This window comes from Podarcis cretensis (genome assembly GCF_951804945.1).
Source record: "Podarcis cretensis genome assembly, chromosome: 7".
Classification (NCBI taxonomy): domain Eukaryota; kingdom Metazoa; phylum Chordata; class Lepidosauria; order Squamata; family Lacertidae; genus Podarcis; species Podarcis cretensis.
In genome coordinates, this window is record NC_137176.1 from 67,779,802 (window position 1) to 67,796,130 (window position 16,329).

The window sequence follows — 16,329 nt, forward strand, 5'->3', positions numbered from 1 at the left end:
GAACTATCAATCATATTGCGTCTTCACCTCACCCTCCGTTTCTCTAATTTGGTGTCACTTTGATTCTGCATGGAGATCAGACTGATGTTTTAAAAAATGTAATGCTACTCTAACAACCATGTAACAGGCAGAAATCAAACAAGGGGAACTTTTTGCAGCATAGAGTGGGAGAAGTCTGAGCTATCGATCCTCATGTCTTGATTTTATGATGCAGTTATTAAAAGGTGCAAAGCCTCTTGCCTGATAAGTGGATAGGTAGGTCGAGGGAAAATGAGGTAATCCTCGAGGGAAAATGAGGTCAAGGCAGGATCACATTACTTTGAATTCTGGAACAGCATCACCAAGTGCACATGTCTATTCATTGTGTGTGTGATTATTATTTAATTGTTTTTATTAAAGGTTTTCTTGGGTTACAGAAGTACATACATCGTCTCCATGTTCAGATTATAAAGTCCTTTTTACACATCAGCTACATTCGTTTTAAATGGAAGACAGTACACACAAGTGGGGACCTGCAACAAACAAAACTTGTGAAGAGTGCTCCTATCAAGAGATCCAGCCTGCTAGCGCTAGCCAAGCCTGCTTTCAGGAGACTCCCATTTCATTTCCTCAAAGCATTTTGTGACCAAGGAGCACACTCAGCCCTCCTTATTCTGTTCTGGGGTCCATCCCTTAGGGGGTCCCTCCAGCTTGTACGGACACCTGCAAACCTGTCTGTTGACACCTTTCTGCTGGACAGTGCCATTTTTTTATGCTCATGGGGTTGAGTTCGCTAACGGTAGAGAGGATAGTTGCATTCACCTCTTACTTCTTCCCCTCTTCAATTATTCTAGAATGTAAGCTCTTTGCGGGCAGAGACCTGTCTCTGTTTGCCTAGTACTGGGCTAGGACCAGGGGGCAGCAGAACTTTTTCCAACCCCATCCCCACCCATCAGTGGCGGCCTGCCATAACCCATTTTACACTCTCTCTCTCAGCCTAACCTACCTCACAGGGTTGTTGTAAAGATAAAGGTGGGGAGGGGGGTCGTGTTCCCTCACACAGCCCCCTCCTTTCCCTGGAGATGAGCATACAAACTAACACACAGGAGTCAATTCCTAGGGGCCGAGGTCCCTTCGCTCCCTCCCAATAAAATATTTGAGGGGGTCAGGACCCCCCCCCAAAAAAAGTTGATGGGCACTGTCATTCCAATGCTGCACATGTGCCATGTCTTGCGATCGATTATGCGGGACGGGGCTTACCTGCCCACCCCCAGAATATTTTATTCCAAGTTAGCACCCTTAAAACTAAAAGAAATGAGGATTTGTACCCGCAGTCGGTGATGATTTCTTCCAAGGAAAGGCACTTTAGAATACGGGCACTGTTGGCGCTCATCTTTATGACCACCTTTTCCAATGTATGTATACAGAACGGGGAACGAAAGGTTTGAAAGTGACCTTGCTTGGCGCTAGGAAACAGGCGGCGGAAGAAGGAAATGCGACCGTTTATTTCGCCCAGGCGAGGTTTTTTAACAGCCCCCTCCCGCGCCCTTTCTCAGGAGGAATGCGGGCCACGCCCTTCCTCCGCCAAGAGCTCCGATAGGCCAGGAGGAAGGAAAGGCGGGCCCGGCTCGGAGAAACTCCCCCCCCCTCCTCCGGCAAAGCGCAGCCTCTTCTTGCGAGCCCGCCCTTTTTCTCTCCTCACAGCCTCTTTGCGTCTAACAGAGCCAGGAGAAATGCGCTAAGAAGAACGAGGAGGAACTCATCCGCGGAGGCGGCTTCGGCAAGATCTTTACCCACCAATGGAACAAAGCAGGCCGAAGAAGACGAGAATGTGAAATCCTTCCGCCGGTAAGGAAACCGTTGATATAAGAAAAAAGGAGAGAGAGAAAAAAAAAAAGAGGGGGGGGTTGTAAGATAGAGGAGGGGGCGGGGCGAGGAGGGGCGGGGCGGGGGAAGCTGAACGGGAGAGGCTCACGTGAGAGTCGCCCTTCAGCCAATAGGAGCTTCGGAGCCCGGCCGAACGGAGGCTTTTATAAGCCGCGGCTCGTCACAAAAAAGGAGAAAGGGGGGAAAAAACCCGCCCACGACACAAGGGAAGCTGTCACGCGGCGGGCTGGGCGTTCGGCGCTGCCGCCGTTGCTGCTGCTGCTGAGGGAACGCGGGGGGCGCGCGCACGCGGGGGCGCGCTCTCGCTTGCCGGCGGCGGGATAAAGGAAAAAAAAGGGGGTGGGTGGAGGAAGGGCGGCGGCGGCGGCGAGTTCCACCTGGCGCGCGGCCGTCGCTGAGGGGGCCTGACAGACAAGCGGCGGGGTGGGTGTCAAACTTCCCCGCTCTCTCCATTTCCCGCTGCCCGAGCGGGGCCCCGACCCTAAAGCTGACCAGGTCAGTCTCTCTGAGGAGGGTGTGTTGCGTGTGTGTGTGTGTGTCTGTGTGTCTGTCTTGACTGTGGTCTTGACACAGGCCCTGGGGCGGAGCGGAGCGTTTGTCTGCCGGTGGGTGTGTGAGAGAATGAAGGAAAGACCCGGGGAGGGTTAGGTGTCAGCTCTTGCCTGAGGCGATGCCTGGGGCCGCCGAGTAGGTGGAGGTGAGGAGGAGGTGCTTGTGGTGGCTGTGAGGCTGCTCTTGTGGCAGGTGCCGCCCAGATACTGAAAAGGATGCCCGGGAGGGAGGGAGGGAGGCCGAGATTCCTTGCTGGTGCTGAGGTTTATTTTGATTTTTTTTTGGGGGGGGGCGGGGAGAGACAGCCCAATTTCCCACCAATATGTAATCAAACTCTAGGTTTTTGAAAAACAACAACCCGAAGTTAACCCGTTATCTCCCTTCCCACGTGTATAATCCAGGCTGCACTTCCCGGCTGGCCAGAAAGGCGCAATGGGCAGACGAGGCGAGGTACACCCTTTTCAGCTAAGGCAGGGGAACTGCGGCCCTCAAGATACTTGCAAGGCTGAAATCCCTGTCTGCCTTCTTCTCATGGCCTTGGTTGGCCGGGAGTGGGAATTCCTGGCAACATCCAGAGAGCTGCATGTTCCCCAACCAGTGTGTCCCTTTCAAATTGCTAAAGAAGAAAGAAGCTGCACTGGGGTCGTCTTGTTGATGGAAGCATCTGTGGTCTCTTAAATCGTGATCTGCGCACAAGACACAAGGGAGGGAGGTTTAGCAATGGAGCACATTCTTTACATGTGGAAGGCTTAGTCTGCAGGTAGGGTTGGGGAAGGCTTCTTTTTTCCCGAAACCTTGGAGGACTGTTGCTGTTCTTTCGCTGTATTGAGGAAGATAGGCAAAGGGTCTCACTTGATGTGCTTCTAGATGTTGCAACTAGAGCCATTGCTAAATCCTGGCTGATGGCCCATATGCAAATTTAATTGAGATGTAAAGAATTATAGTTCGGAAGTAAGAAGCAGACATTGTTTATCTTTAGATTGGTATCAGAGCAGGCATTGGCTTGTATCCAAAGTAGTCCAAAGCTTAAGTCTCTTGTTCTGTTAGGACAAATATTTACCATTGCACCTTTCCTTCCCCTTGTGCACCCTCTAAATCTGTTCCGAGGGTTCCCACAACCCTTCAGAGCAGAATTTGGGATTGCTAGAGGAAAGTCCCACTGCACAAGTATAAATCCTTGGGCCAGTGGAACAAGGGCATTGCATACTTCCCATTATCTTAGAAGAGGCATTCCCGCATTTTGAAGAGAGTACAGTACTGCTTCAGTTCACATTAAGTACTATTTAAAATATGCATGTATTTATATTTTAAAAGAAGCTGTTCAGGGACATTTCTATTACATTAACTGATTAAAAAAAATCAGTCCAACCAATTGATCATCGCAGTTTTGATAATATTTCCTCCTGCCTTGAAACCTAAGCAGTGAATAAGACCTCATCAGCACAACAATTGTTCCCAGGCCTTGTGGTGTATGATTGGATGCACAGGCTTCCTGGAAATGAGAAGCTCTTTTAATTTGTTGTCAAGATACCACCATACTGAGTAAGAAGTTATCCTTGCAGATAGAATAGCTGATGAGATACTAGTGGTCTTGCAGTTGTGCCTGTCTTCCACTTGAACTGGCTATGGACCAGTTTGATTCCTTGTAGCTGAGTTGAATATTCATTATAATGAACCCCTCTGTATATATGGGTTGCAGACATCATCTGTGCATAGTTTTAGCACCGCCAATATCCCAGATAAGCTTTCCCTAATAAATATGTACATGTATATAAAACCCTCAACAAGTTAGGGTTATAGGAGGAAAAAAGGAAGGCACTATTGGATAAGTTGCTTTGTAGAGGGAGGCTCCTTCCCTCTCTCTGTTAATGATGTGCACCTTTTTCAGATTACCCATGAGCATATTTAATGTGGCATATATGTGTGGTTTTAAATTCCACAGAGCAGGAGTCTAATATGTTTACTAATGTTTGTTAGGCCAACAGAGCTGGAATAATATTGAGCACCTTAGTTTGTAGCAACTAAGGAGGAATTTTACATTGTCCCATGCAGAGCTGGTACCTATAATTTTGATTGTGGCTCTAATCAACTAAAGTTGGTGCTTAGCTTTTTTTTAAAAAAAAAAAAAAAGTTCTCCAGCCCTGTTTTAAAAGGATGAGTGTGCTTGTTGCTCTTTAGGTTGGGCTGACAGATGAATCATGCGTGAACTGAGTGCTATGTTGTTCAGCAAGAGGGATGACGAGCAGTGAGTTGGGGCTGCAGTAGGATTAGACAATGCTGCTGAGAGATGGCTGTGCTGCAGTTGCTGCTTCTTAATGCTTGTCACTACAAACAAACTGTTTGTCTTTCTGTCCCCCTTTAATGTTGGAGACCTCTTCCTCCTTCTTTAATAAACTCTCTGCCTTGCTTTTCCTGGGCTACTGCTTTGTGGATGTTGGCGGCTTCTTGTTGTGACAGGAGAATGTGTGTGTGTCCTGGGCCCAGGCGGATTGGTATGTATTTTTTGTGCTCCTATTTTCTGAGTACTGTAATAGGAATTTGGAGGGATGGTAGTGGGGTTAGAAGACTATATAATGAATATATGTTATTGCAAGTTATAGTACTTTGAAGGTTACTTTAAATTTGTGTTGCCTCCTAAGCTGAGTAGTTCATGCTCCTAGGATTTGAATCTTTACAAATAAGGGTTGTGAATGTGAAGCAGTACAGAGAGAAAAAATAGTGTCATCTTCACAAAAGTATCACATTTGTGCATAATGTTGATTTGTTCAAATGTGAAAAATTAGCAGGATGTTATGCATAATAACCTATGAGTCCCTGACTGGGGGAAAGAAGGTATATGAATAAATATTATAATAATAGTAATATTGTGCACCATAACTTTCTTAAACCAGCTTTCAGAAGCTTCTATTGGAAGGCTGGATCTAAACTTTATACAAAACAAATAAACTCACTTGAATTAGTGAGTCTTTAAACAAAGTTTTTTAAAAAACAAAACAAAACAGTAGGTCCTATAGTAAGCTATGCACAATTGAGCAAATATCTTCTGGATGAAAAGGGAAACTATTAAGCCTGATTATACTTAGTAGATAATATATGTGGTTTCTTTCAGAGGCGGCTGTTGGTAGCTTCACCACCTCCTCATTGAACCCCAGTTGTGGTTCATAAATTTGGGCTGGCCTTAGATTGGAAGTGGTAGGTAGGGTGTCATTTGAATATGTGTTCTATATGAATGCATAGCTTAGTAGAAAAGATGGTATTGCATGCAATCCACAGCAATAATTGACTGAGGTCAGAGTAAAGATTTATTATTATTTATCAAATTTGTTAAAGCAACAAACAAACAAGGGTTTAGAAGCCTTGAATGAAGTTTTGTAGCTCCTAAATATCTAGTAGTTATAAAACTTCAAAAAGATAGCTGATGGGGTGCAGCAAATTTATTATAGGATATTCAGACTGTAATGCTATGCTTGTTTGGAACTAAGTCCCATTAAACCAAGTATGACTTACCTTTTGATTAAACAAATGCACATATATGTATTGTTTGTACACACTTGACCTTAAATTTGTAAAAACTGAGGGAGGTGTTGGAAAAATTAACATAAGTAACAATATAAATAAATAAAATCTTGGGCTGGATAAACTTTACTTCTCCTCACTGCCAGTTCAGAAATGGAGACTGTCTTCAAGAAGAAGTCTTGAATCTGTCTACTCTGTTCTTCATACTTTAACCTTTAGTTGACTTTTCACACTCCCAATATAAAGTTCTGGTTAAGTTAGTACAGCTGTAAAAATAGGTCACTCTGTTTATAGTTCTACACAAGTATAACAGTGTGAACTGAGATATGTTCTCCTTGAGGAAATTTAGCCTTAGATTAGTCTATTAAACTTTCATTAAATGTGTTGCTGTTTTTGTCAGTTAATTGTTGTTAATTAATTGTGCATATTAAATTGTCATTTAGAATAAAGTAGTTGATGTGTATTGTTTCCTTTAAAATTATTTCTAAGCTTACTTATTGCTTGTGTCCCCCCCCCCCGCAGCAATTCCAGTCAGAAACCCCAGGTTGCCATTGTTCTCTGATGCCATGCCAGCACCAACTCAGCTATTGCTCCCATTAATTCGAAGTTGTGAGATTGGCAAGATATACAACACCGCATGCTACTGTCATCATAAACATCTGTGTTGCTTGTCACCTCACTTAACTCACAATCATTTGAGGTATGTTCCTCCGAAGAAGTTTGCAACACTCAGTAGGCCGAAGGAGAATTTCAGTCAGTTTATTCATGCAAGAAACTATGTATCCACACCACAGAGGTTTTACCTCACACCTCCGCAAGTCAACAGCATCCTGAAGGCAAATGAATACAGTTTCAAAGTGCCAGAGTTTGATGGCAAAAACTTAAGTTCTGTGCTTGGCTTTGATAGCAACCAGCTTCCTGCCAATGCACCAATAGAAGACAGAAGAAGTGCAGCCACTTGCTTGCAAACAAGAGGAATGCTTCTTGGTGTGTTTGATGGCCATGCAGGATGTGCCTGTGCACAAGCTGTCAGTGAAAGACTGTTTTATTACATAGCTGTTTCTCTGTTACCCCATGAGACTTTACTTGAAATTGAAAATGCTGTTGAGAGTGGTAGGGCCCTGTTGCCCATCTTACAGTGGCACAAGCACCCCAATGATTATTTCAGTAAAGAAGCCTCCAAATTGTATTTTAACAGCTTACGAACTTACTGGCAGGAACTCATAGACCTTAACACTGGGGAGACAACTGATGTAAAAGAGGCTTTAATTAATGCCTTTAAAAGGCTTGACAATGACATTTCTTTAGAAGCTCAAGTAGGCGATCCAAATTCTTTTCTCAATTATTTGGTACTACGTGTAGCCTTCTCTGGTGCAACTGCTTGTGTGGCGCATGTTGATGGAGTTGATTTACATGTTGCTAATACTGGTGACAGCAGGGCCATGCTTGGTGTCCAAGAAGAGGATGGATCTTGGTCTGCTGTTGCTCTGTCTTATGATCATAATGCACAGAACGAAAGTGAGATTGCACGACTCAAAGTGGAGCACCCAAAGTCTGAAGAAAAGAGTGTTGTGAAACAAGATAGACTGTTGGGCCTACTGATGCCTTTCAGAGCTTTTGGAGATGTCAAATTTAAATGGAGCATTGACCTTCAGAAGAGAGTGATAGAGACGGGCCCAGATCAGCTCAATGATAACGAATATACAAAGTTCATCCCACCAAACTACCATACTCCTCCATACCTCACAGCTGAGCCAGAGATAATACATCACAAATTAAGACCTCAGGACAAATTCCTGATACTGGCAACAGATGGCTTGTGGGAAACCATGCACAGGCAGGATGTGGTTAGAATTGTAGGTGAGTATCTGACAGGTGTTCATCATGAAGAACCAATAGCTGTTGGAGGTTATAAGGTAACTCTGGGACAGATGCATGGTCTTCTAACAGAAAGGAGAGCACGGGTCTCTTCAGCCTTTGAAGACCAAAATGCAGCAACTCACTTGATACGCCATGCGGTTGGAAATAATGAGTTTGGTACCGTTGATCATGAACGGCTGTCAAAGATGCTCAGTCTTCCAGAAGAGTTGGCTCGGATGTACCGGGATGATATCACAATTATAGTGGTGCAATTTAATTCCCATGTTATAGGTGCATGTCAAAATGAAGAGTTTTAAATTTTAAACTGAAACGTGTGAACCAAAGTTTTCACAGAACAAAATGGCCAGTACTGACTGTATGACATGATAATGAAACTTATTTGATTAATCTCTGGCCATCAGAATTACAGTTGAAGCAAGTATAATTTGCACAAATCGAGCAATGGTCAAAGGGTTTTCAAATTAAGCTAACAGGAGAGCAGAACAACTTGGGACAACTTTGCACTATTCAGCCTATCTGCTTGAACAGTGGCTTGTAATTTGGGATTTCTTGGAGAAGTAAAGTCTTTGTATGCATCAGTGCAATGTCTTGCAAGGCAAAAAAAAATATTGTGTGTTTTGTCACATGTAAATATCTGTATAGGTAGGTATCTCCAGTAACTATACAGTACATTGGAGGGTAACTTGGTTGTAAATTTGAATTTAAATAGGGCTGATGACTTTTTTATTTACAAAGTAGCTATGGTGTCTTCCCTTTAGGAAAGGAAGAGAACTTTTTAACTGGTCGGCAAATGTCTTGATAGAAGCTATCCTCTTGGTCTTGAGTAATGATATATCATTTGAAACACATGCCTAGAATACCACTGTTAAAAAGAGTAAGTCTAAGCCATAAATACCTTAAGCCTGTCCAAACATACTAGTGGAATAAAATTTTGCACCAGATGACTTACTTTGAGAAGATTATATTTTGCACAGTTCAATGGGCAATAAATGACGATGAGAAAATGGGTTAACTATGGGGGACATGCAAAACAACTTTGACTTTGCATTATGAAACTATGATTCTACGTTTTCTGAAACTTGAGCTAATTTTCAATAGGGCTGTCTTGCAAAACATGGCAAGCAACAGTCTTGACTTGTACCAAACCTATTTCCAGTCATAAGTCCCTGGTCTTGTGTTTGAACCTAGGCAATCAGTAGTGACTTTGTAAACTAGTGTAGTCACATATGTTGTAGTTTGAGTGACAGTTTGGTTGGTGTTTTGGATATTTTAAGTATCACGACGCAAAAGCATATCCATATAACATGGTTCTCACGTCGGCTTTTGAAGAAAGCATTGTGATAAGATTTGTAAATAGGTCAAGTAATGGGGAAACAGCTGCATGCTCCTCCTACTGGCATTCCCACATTAATTGTAACACCTTTCAAAATATCATTGTTAGTTGTGCACATTTGATTGCATCCAAAAAACTCCTAAAAGTGCATGTTTCATCACAAAGCTTTGTGCCACTGTCGCATAGAATGCTTATGAATTGTCAGATAAAAAGCATTTTTGGCAACCACAAGTTTTATGTTCTGAAGCACAGTGTAATATTTAAGACTTCTCCCAATATAAAAACAAAATAAATTGCTTTTTTTGCTATTATTAAACTGTAGTATAGCTATGATAGAAAGCATTATGCAAACATTACTTTGACTAGCTATTGCCTAAATATGAAGCACTTGTAGATAAAATTAACATTCTTTGTGCTTCTCTAAATAGCTAATAAGCATTCTATTTTAAATCTTCCTCTTCACGTAGCTATTGAGCTGACACATTCTGAAGAATGTTGGTGTTCTTGACCATGTGGATGCTTAAAAAGAGAGTCAAGGAATAGTGCTTCCAGAGTATTCCTGTTACAAAATACTTTATTGCAGCACTTAAGTTCCTTAGCAGTAATGTTCCCTTTTCTTTTTTCTGTGTACTGAAGGACATACTTGCTTATAAAGTAACAGGTTTGAAAATGCAAGTGTCAGAAGATATTCTTACTTCATATGCTTATGAAGTAACCTACACATTCGAAGTCCTGTCCATAGCTTTGACAAATTGTTGTTCTCCCTTTGTGTGCAAAAAAAGTAATTAAGTTATCCTATTTTTCCAGACCCTAACCTGAATGTTTTTATTGTGCTAATGACAAAACCAAGCAGCTTATAATCTTCATTGCCTTTGTACATGCAATATGACTAAATATCATTGGCTAGGTCAATTTCTTTTATTTTATGTGTTGGCTACAAAATAATTCTAAACTGTTACATTATCCAGACTTCCTTATGTTACTTGTGAAATGTACAGTACGTGTAAATGTCTTATTTTGGTTTGGTACTAGTCTTAACAAATTGAACCCTCATCCTGTATGTTTAGCACTTGGTGTGGGGGCAACTTTGTAAAATGCAAGGTGAACAAGATTTAACTGAAGACTCCCAAAATATGTATGCAATGAACTGAAACAGCATTGTGGCTTTCTGAACATCACGTGATAAGATCTTAAGAACAAATATCTTTTAGTAGACTTCAATAAAATTATTATATGAATATCAATGCATTAGAGTTGTTATTAGGATTCATTGAACTATTGGTTTGCCTTTCTGAGATGGTGTAAAGTGTCAGATTTGATCAGTGGATTTATATCTAAAATAGCAGAATTAATGTGTGGTATTATGAAGATGCACACAATAAAGCTGTCCTGTCTCAAGACAACCTACAATTGGAATAAATAGCTGGTATATGAGTTAGAATAGAACTAGTTTTGCTTTTTTCCTTTGCCTTGTGCACTGATTTAGTTTCCTCCATTTTATTTTGTTGCCCCAAATTCACAGTAGGTGGAATATGTGGCTTTGGGCTGCATTTTGGGAAACAGCTGAGGCAATGGGGGCACGATGTTGTTCAGATACTGGCTTTAAGGAAAAGCAAACTTAAAAATATATAGTAGTGAATAAAGAAATTGGACTTCAGTAGTTTCACAATAAAACTCAAGCAAGGTGTAGCTTTGTGAAACAAACTAAGAGCCCTGCTATTCCCTCCCATGTGATTGTTTTCTGGTCATTCCCTTTAGTAGGAAAACAAGTCTCATTTCAGTTATGCTCTGATAGCATATCTCAGGCTTCCTCAACCTCAGCCCTCCAGATGTTTTTGGCCTACAACTCCCATGATCCCTAGTTAGCAGGACCAGAGGTCAGGGATGATGGAAATTGTAGTCTCAAAACATCTGGAGGGCCAAGGTTGAGGAAGCCTGGCATATCTTATGTGGGGGGGGGCATTCTGTGTGTAAATGGTGCCTTCCCTTGAGCTAAATGATTCTAATGTAGGGTACATGTTAAGTAACCCTGTTTAAAACCCGTTTAACTTCCCTATTGACTTTCCAAAGGGGAAATGGGAATAGTGAAATTAGCCATTCATTGGTGAATTTGCTGGAAAGCTGCTGGGTACCCATATAAATGCCAGAAGTCATTATTTTACTGAAGTCTCCATTTCATGGCTTTTTATATGTCTGCTAAACTTGTCCTACTTCATCGAACAAATTTCCAAATCGTTCCCTAGATATTTCCAATAAAAAAGTACACATATGTTGTAAGGTGCATTGATAATAAGCATGGTTACTTAGTAAATGTTCTTAGGATCCTTAATTGGTAAAATACTTTGGGTATATTTTTCAATTATGTTCTTAGGATTTCTAACAGGAATTTAAGACCATACATTGTGTTTCTGGCTGAAGTAAAATAGTGAATGCTAAAGACGTTTTGCCTTGCTTCCTGACTTCTCATTATTCTTCAAGAGATACTTTTAAAGGTTGCTTGCCTTCTGAAAACTGGCTTTTACATTAGGCCTGTTGTATTCAGGAATTTTTCCTTCCTCCACATGACGTTTGCACGGCTGCTATAGCCTGGTCTGTCATGATTCCTTGGATAATCCACTTCAGTTATATATCTCAACTAAATATAACTTATGCAGAGGTTTTCCCCCCTTTTCTCCTAACCTTCAGCAAGTCCATCTGATGGCACGAAGGCTTAGTGTAGCATTATTGACTAACTGCAATCTGTTATAACATCCAGTAATTTAATTACTGTTTTACATAAGCTAAACTTTACTAGAGGCTAGTTCTCTCTAAGCAATGCTAAAAAAATAAAGTTATGGAGAAAATGGTTTAACACCTTTGGGTGTATTTCTGTCTGAATGTACCATATTGATGGGAAGAACATTATGTTCAGAACAAAATAACTGTTGGCCAGAAAACACTTTCCTGTGCACGGCTCTATGTATTAAGAAGAACTAGCTTACATAAAATTATTTTACTCTTTTTACATATTAAAACATGGGGGGAGGTTTGCTTTTTATTTACCCACAGTAGATCCCTAGAGATACCCACCATCCTTTGATCTAGTATAATTTCAAAAATGTGGGCAAAGTTCTGAATTAAATTTCTAACCACTTATAACCATATTTATAGAATGGAATTCTAATATCTGTATGCGAGGAGGCCTGTGCTGCAAGATTGTTCTAGCCCCTCAGAAATGTTTCAGCTGCTTACCACAGTCTTAATTTCCACGTTCCACTCAAAACAGACATGGCTCACATTGGAAAGTTGGATCAGACCAAGGGCCTATTTAGTCCAGCATCCTGTTTCTGAAGGTCTTAACTAGATATCTACGAGAAGTCAAAAAGCAGGAGAGCAATAGCCCTCTCCCACTGCTCTTCTCTAGCAAATGGCATTCAGGACATGATGATTCTCAAGAAGGCATATTTAGCCATCCTGACTAGTAGGCATTGAAAGGCATTGAAAGCCTTACCCTCCATCACAAATTCATTTAATCTCCTTTTAGAGCAATCTAAGTTGGTGACTCACCGCTGGGTGAAAAAGTACTTATGTCTACCCAGGATATCCCATGCAGATTTACTGAATCCACACTATGCAATCATTTTATATTTCTCTTACCACGTTCCCCTTGCTTGCTGCTTTCCTAAACTTAAAAGAACCCCAAATCTTCCCCTTGGGAGAATTGCTTCAGCTCCCAAATAGCAGCTTAACTAGAGGGTGTGAAGAATTAATCATAGAATTGTAGAGTTGGAAGGGGGGTCATCTAGTCCAACCGTTCCCTGCAATGCAGGAATACATTAAGAAGGCAAGCAATACTCTTCTGCCCATGTGTGTGTCTATATATAAAATACATAACACTCACTCACATTGTTGTGCTTTTTATTTCTGAGTGGCCAGCTCCCTGGCAAATTCCCTATCTGGCAGAAGCAAAACTGTTGATTCCAGAATCTCAGAGATACTCCATCTTCCTTCCTACTTTCTCAATAAGCAACCTTTGCTTCTCAAAGGCTACTCAGGCAGTCTACACAAAAATGGATTTGCCCACACTTCTCAGCTTTAGATGGCTGGAGTTCTTGTCCTTTCCGCTGCATTTTTCAGTTGCAGTTAAAAGAAGCAGAGCTACACTTCCTAGCACTGACAATGTATTTGGCATTTTGCAATTTAAGTAACACACTTAATTTGGTTTTGCTCTGTTTATTGTCATGTGACATGCTGGCTCACTGAATGCCAAGAACGAGAGGATGATGGGCACACTGGTAGCTCGCCAACGAAGTGCTTCTAAGTTTGGTGTCGGTGCCAAACTCTCTGAATAGCTCTATTTATGCCTTGGATGGGGATCTGGTATTGGCATCCCTGTGTTACTTCTGTATGTTTTGAGATCCACTCAAGTGATGGATTAGTTGCTGCCAGTTCTTTTGTCTGCATTCAGCTGAACTCTCACATTTCCAGGCATGTTAATGATCCCTTGGGACCCCCCCGCTGCATCAGTTATTGCGCATAACTGCAGTTTACAACTGTTTACAAAAAACCTAGTACAGTGGTACCTCGGGTTAAGTACTTAATTCGTTCCGGAGGTCCGTTTTTAACCTGAAACTGTTCTTAACCTGAAGCACCACTTTAGCTAATGGGGCCTCCCACTGCTGCTGCGCCGCCGGAGCACGATTTCTGTTCTCATCCTGAAGCAAAGTTCTTAACCTGAGGTACTATTTCTGGGCTAGCGGAGTCTGTAACCTGAAGTGTATGTAACCCGAGGTACCACTGTACATAAAAAAAGTCACCATATCCCCTCCAGCTAATGCAGAAGAAGCAGTTGCTTATCTGGTGCTGGTTCATACTGCCCTGTGGTTTATGGTGGGTACAAACCCATAATCTGATAGTTGGTGACAAGTTGTACAGCTCACCTTTCTGCATTTCCTGACTGCGTTCTCCAGTGCTGTGTCTTTCAAAGCGCCCTCTCCGCAATTTGACAGAATGGAACCCTGCAGCTCGAAGTAGATTTTCCACATGGTGGACCCGTAAACCTTCAGCCTAAGCTAGGTGGGCTTCACACAGTGGTAAGGGATGATAGGTTCTGACAGTTGATGGATGATATGTGCTAACCACTTTTTCAGATGCTGGGACTGGGCCCTCCATTCCCCCAGGCAGCAGGGATGAGGAACCATGTTGCTGGATCACAGCTCTCATCTTCCCTGGCCATTGGCCATGCCGGCTGGGATTGATAGGAGTTTGCCTGCCACTGTCTGCATAGCCTCATCTCTTTAATAATTGAGATCTAAACCCACATCCCACTGACAAACGCTCCCTGTACATGCCCCTTTGCCTTACCATCACAACCTGCTTGGTTGCCTGGAAAGCAACTACAAACAATGGTATGACAAAATTGGAGCAGCGGGTGATGCTGGCAGTAAAGGAGCTAGGCTTGCTGAGAGATGCCTTGTCCAAGGGCCCTGGAGCAGGCACTGTGAGTGACACACAGTTGACAGATGTTTTCTTTTTCATGGATCCTGGCAAGGAGCTGACTGACACTGTCCTTTTTTTGTAGTTCCCTCACTCTTAACATCTCAGAATTGTCAGAGGCTCATCCCAGTCAATTCATAAAATTGCTCTGGCGGTTGTTTGGTCTTTTGTGGTCTGTGCCTTCGTATTTTTTTTCCCTGCACATCTACAGCATTCATGATTTAATTCAAACCCTGAATTAAATTTGCATCAGTCTTAAAATCGTGTCCATGCACAACCTTGCCAGTTCAGATGTAGGCAGTTACTGCCAATTATTCAATTGCTCTTCTTAAAAAAAAAAATAATAATCATGTGCTGTTTCTGGAAACAAGGATTTGGGACACGAATAAACTCATCACCCCCAGCTTGGTAACTCTGTTGCCTTAGAATGTATAAAGGCTCCTTTGATCTACAATGATATGATGATTCTGGTGGAACAGATCACCAGTAACAAGCAATCTGCCTACAGTTTTCCAGTGAAGAACCAAGTTATTAATGAGTAGATGAAACCCAGAGATTAAAGCTGACACTTTGTATTTCCAGAAGAAGAGCTTTTATAGCAAATACAGCAGAGTCTTGTGACACTGTAAAAACCAGCAAATTTATGGTGGCATAAATGTTTATGGGCTGCAGTCCACTTCAGCTGATGCACTAAGTGTTATCTTCAGTTGCACATAGGCATACAGCTTGGGAGATTGTAAAAAGTGAGTGAAATGAAATGCTGAAGGGGTTTGTGAGTTACCATTGTTAAGTACATACCGTATTTTTTGCTCTATAAGACTCACTTTTTCCCTCCTAAAAAGTAAGGGGAAATGTGTGTGTCTCTTATGGAGCGAATGCAGGCTGCACAGCTATCCCAGAAGCCGGAACAGCAGGAGGGATTGCTGCTTTCACTGCGCAGTGACCCCTCTTGCTGTTCTGGCTTCTGAGATTCAGAATTTTTTTTTATTATTGTTTTCCTCCTCCAAAAACTAGGTGCGTCTTGTGGTCTGGTGCATCTTATAGAGTGAAAAATACCGTAATTATCACTGTGTTTTTCTGTATTTTGATTCCCTGTGACCTCTTTTTTTTTTTTACAATTCCCCCCCCCCCCCATCCAACCATGTGTATATCTTTCTGCAACTCAGGATAACGCTTTGTGTGCCTGATGAAGTAGGATATAGTCCATGAAATCTTAAGGTAAAGGTAAAGGGACCCCTGACCATTAGGTCCAATTGTGGCCGACTGGGGTTGCAGCGCTCATCTCACTTTATTGGCCGAGGGAGCCGGCGTACAGCTTCTGGGTCATGTGGCCAGCATGACTAAGCCGCTTCTGGCAAACCAGAGCAGCGCGCAGAAACGGCGTTTACCTTCCTGCCGGAGCGGTACTTATATATCTACTTGCACTTTGACATGCTTTCGAACTGCTAGGTTGGCAGGAGCAAGGAACCAAGCAACGGGAGCTCACCCCATTGTGGGGATTCGAACCGCTGATCTTCTGATCGGCAAGTCCTAGGCTCTGTGGTTTAACCCACAGCGCCAACCGCGAACCTATCCCATGAAATCTTACCATACCATACCATACCATAAAAAATGTGTTAGTCTTAAGGTGGTTTTTTAAAAAAGATATTGACATAAAGCCAGATTCAGGGCGGGCCCATCCATGAGGCAAGCTGAGGTGACCATAG

General features: G+C 42.3%; 1 protein-coding gene and 1 long non-coding RNA gene across 5 annotated transcripts in view; one reads left to right on the forward strand and one right to left on the reverse strand.

Moving 5' to 3' along the window:
• The window catches only part of LOC307220226, a 75,267-nt gene extending 59,765 nt beyond the window's left edge, over positions 1 to 15,502 (reverse strand). Inside the window, exon 1 of the long non-coding RNA XR_013840779.1 lies at positions 15,422 to 15,502. This is a non-coding gene — a long non-coding RNA (uncharacterized lncRNA). The remainder of the gene's footprint in view (positions 1 to 15,421) is intronic.
• PDP1 (pyruvate dehydrogenase phosphatase catalytic subunit 1) lies at positions 1,620 to 10,386 on the forward strand. Of its 4 annotated transcripts, none has more exons than XM_079984692.1 (3): positions 1,631 to 1,827; positions 4,876 to 4,910; positions 6,457 to 10,386. In XM_079984692.1, the coding sequence occupies exons 2-3, from the start codon at positions 4,880 to 4,882 to the stop codon at positions 8,109 to 8,111; spliced, it is 1,686 nt and encodes a 561-aa protein (XP_079840818.1). In that variant the 5' UTR covers positions 1,631 to 1,827; positions 4,876 to 4,879; the 3' UTR covers positions 8,112 to 10,386. The 4 variants fall into 4 exon arrangements, with proteins under 4 accessions (XP_079840816.1, XP_079840818.1, XP_079840817.1 ...); XM_079984689.1 differs by lacking the exon at positions 1,631 to 1,827 and adding an exon at positions 2,214 to 2,361; XM_079984690.1 differs by lacking the exon at positions 4,876 to 4,910 and having other exon boundaries at positions 1,620 to 1,827.
• Positions 15,503 to 16,329: the final 827 nt, after the last annotated feature.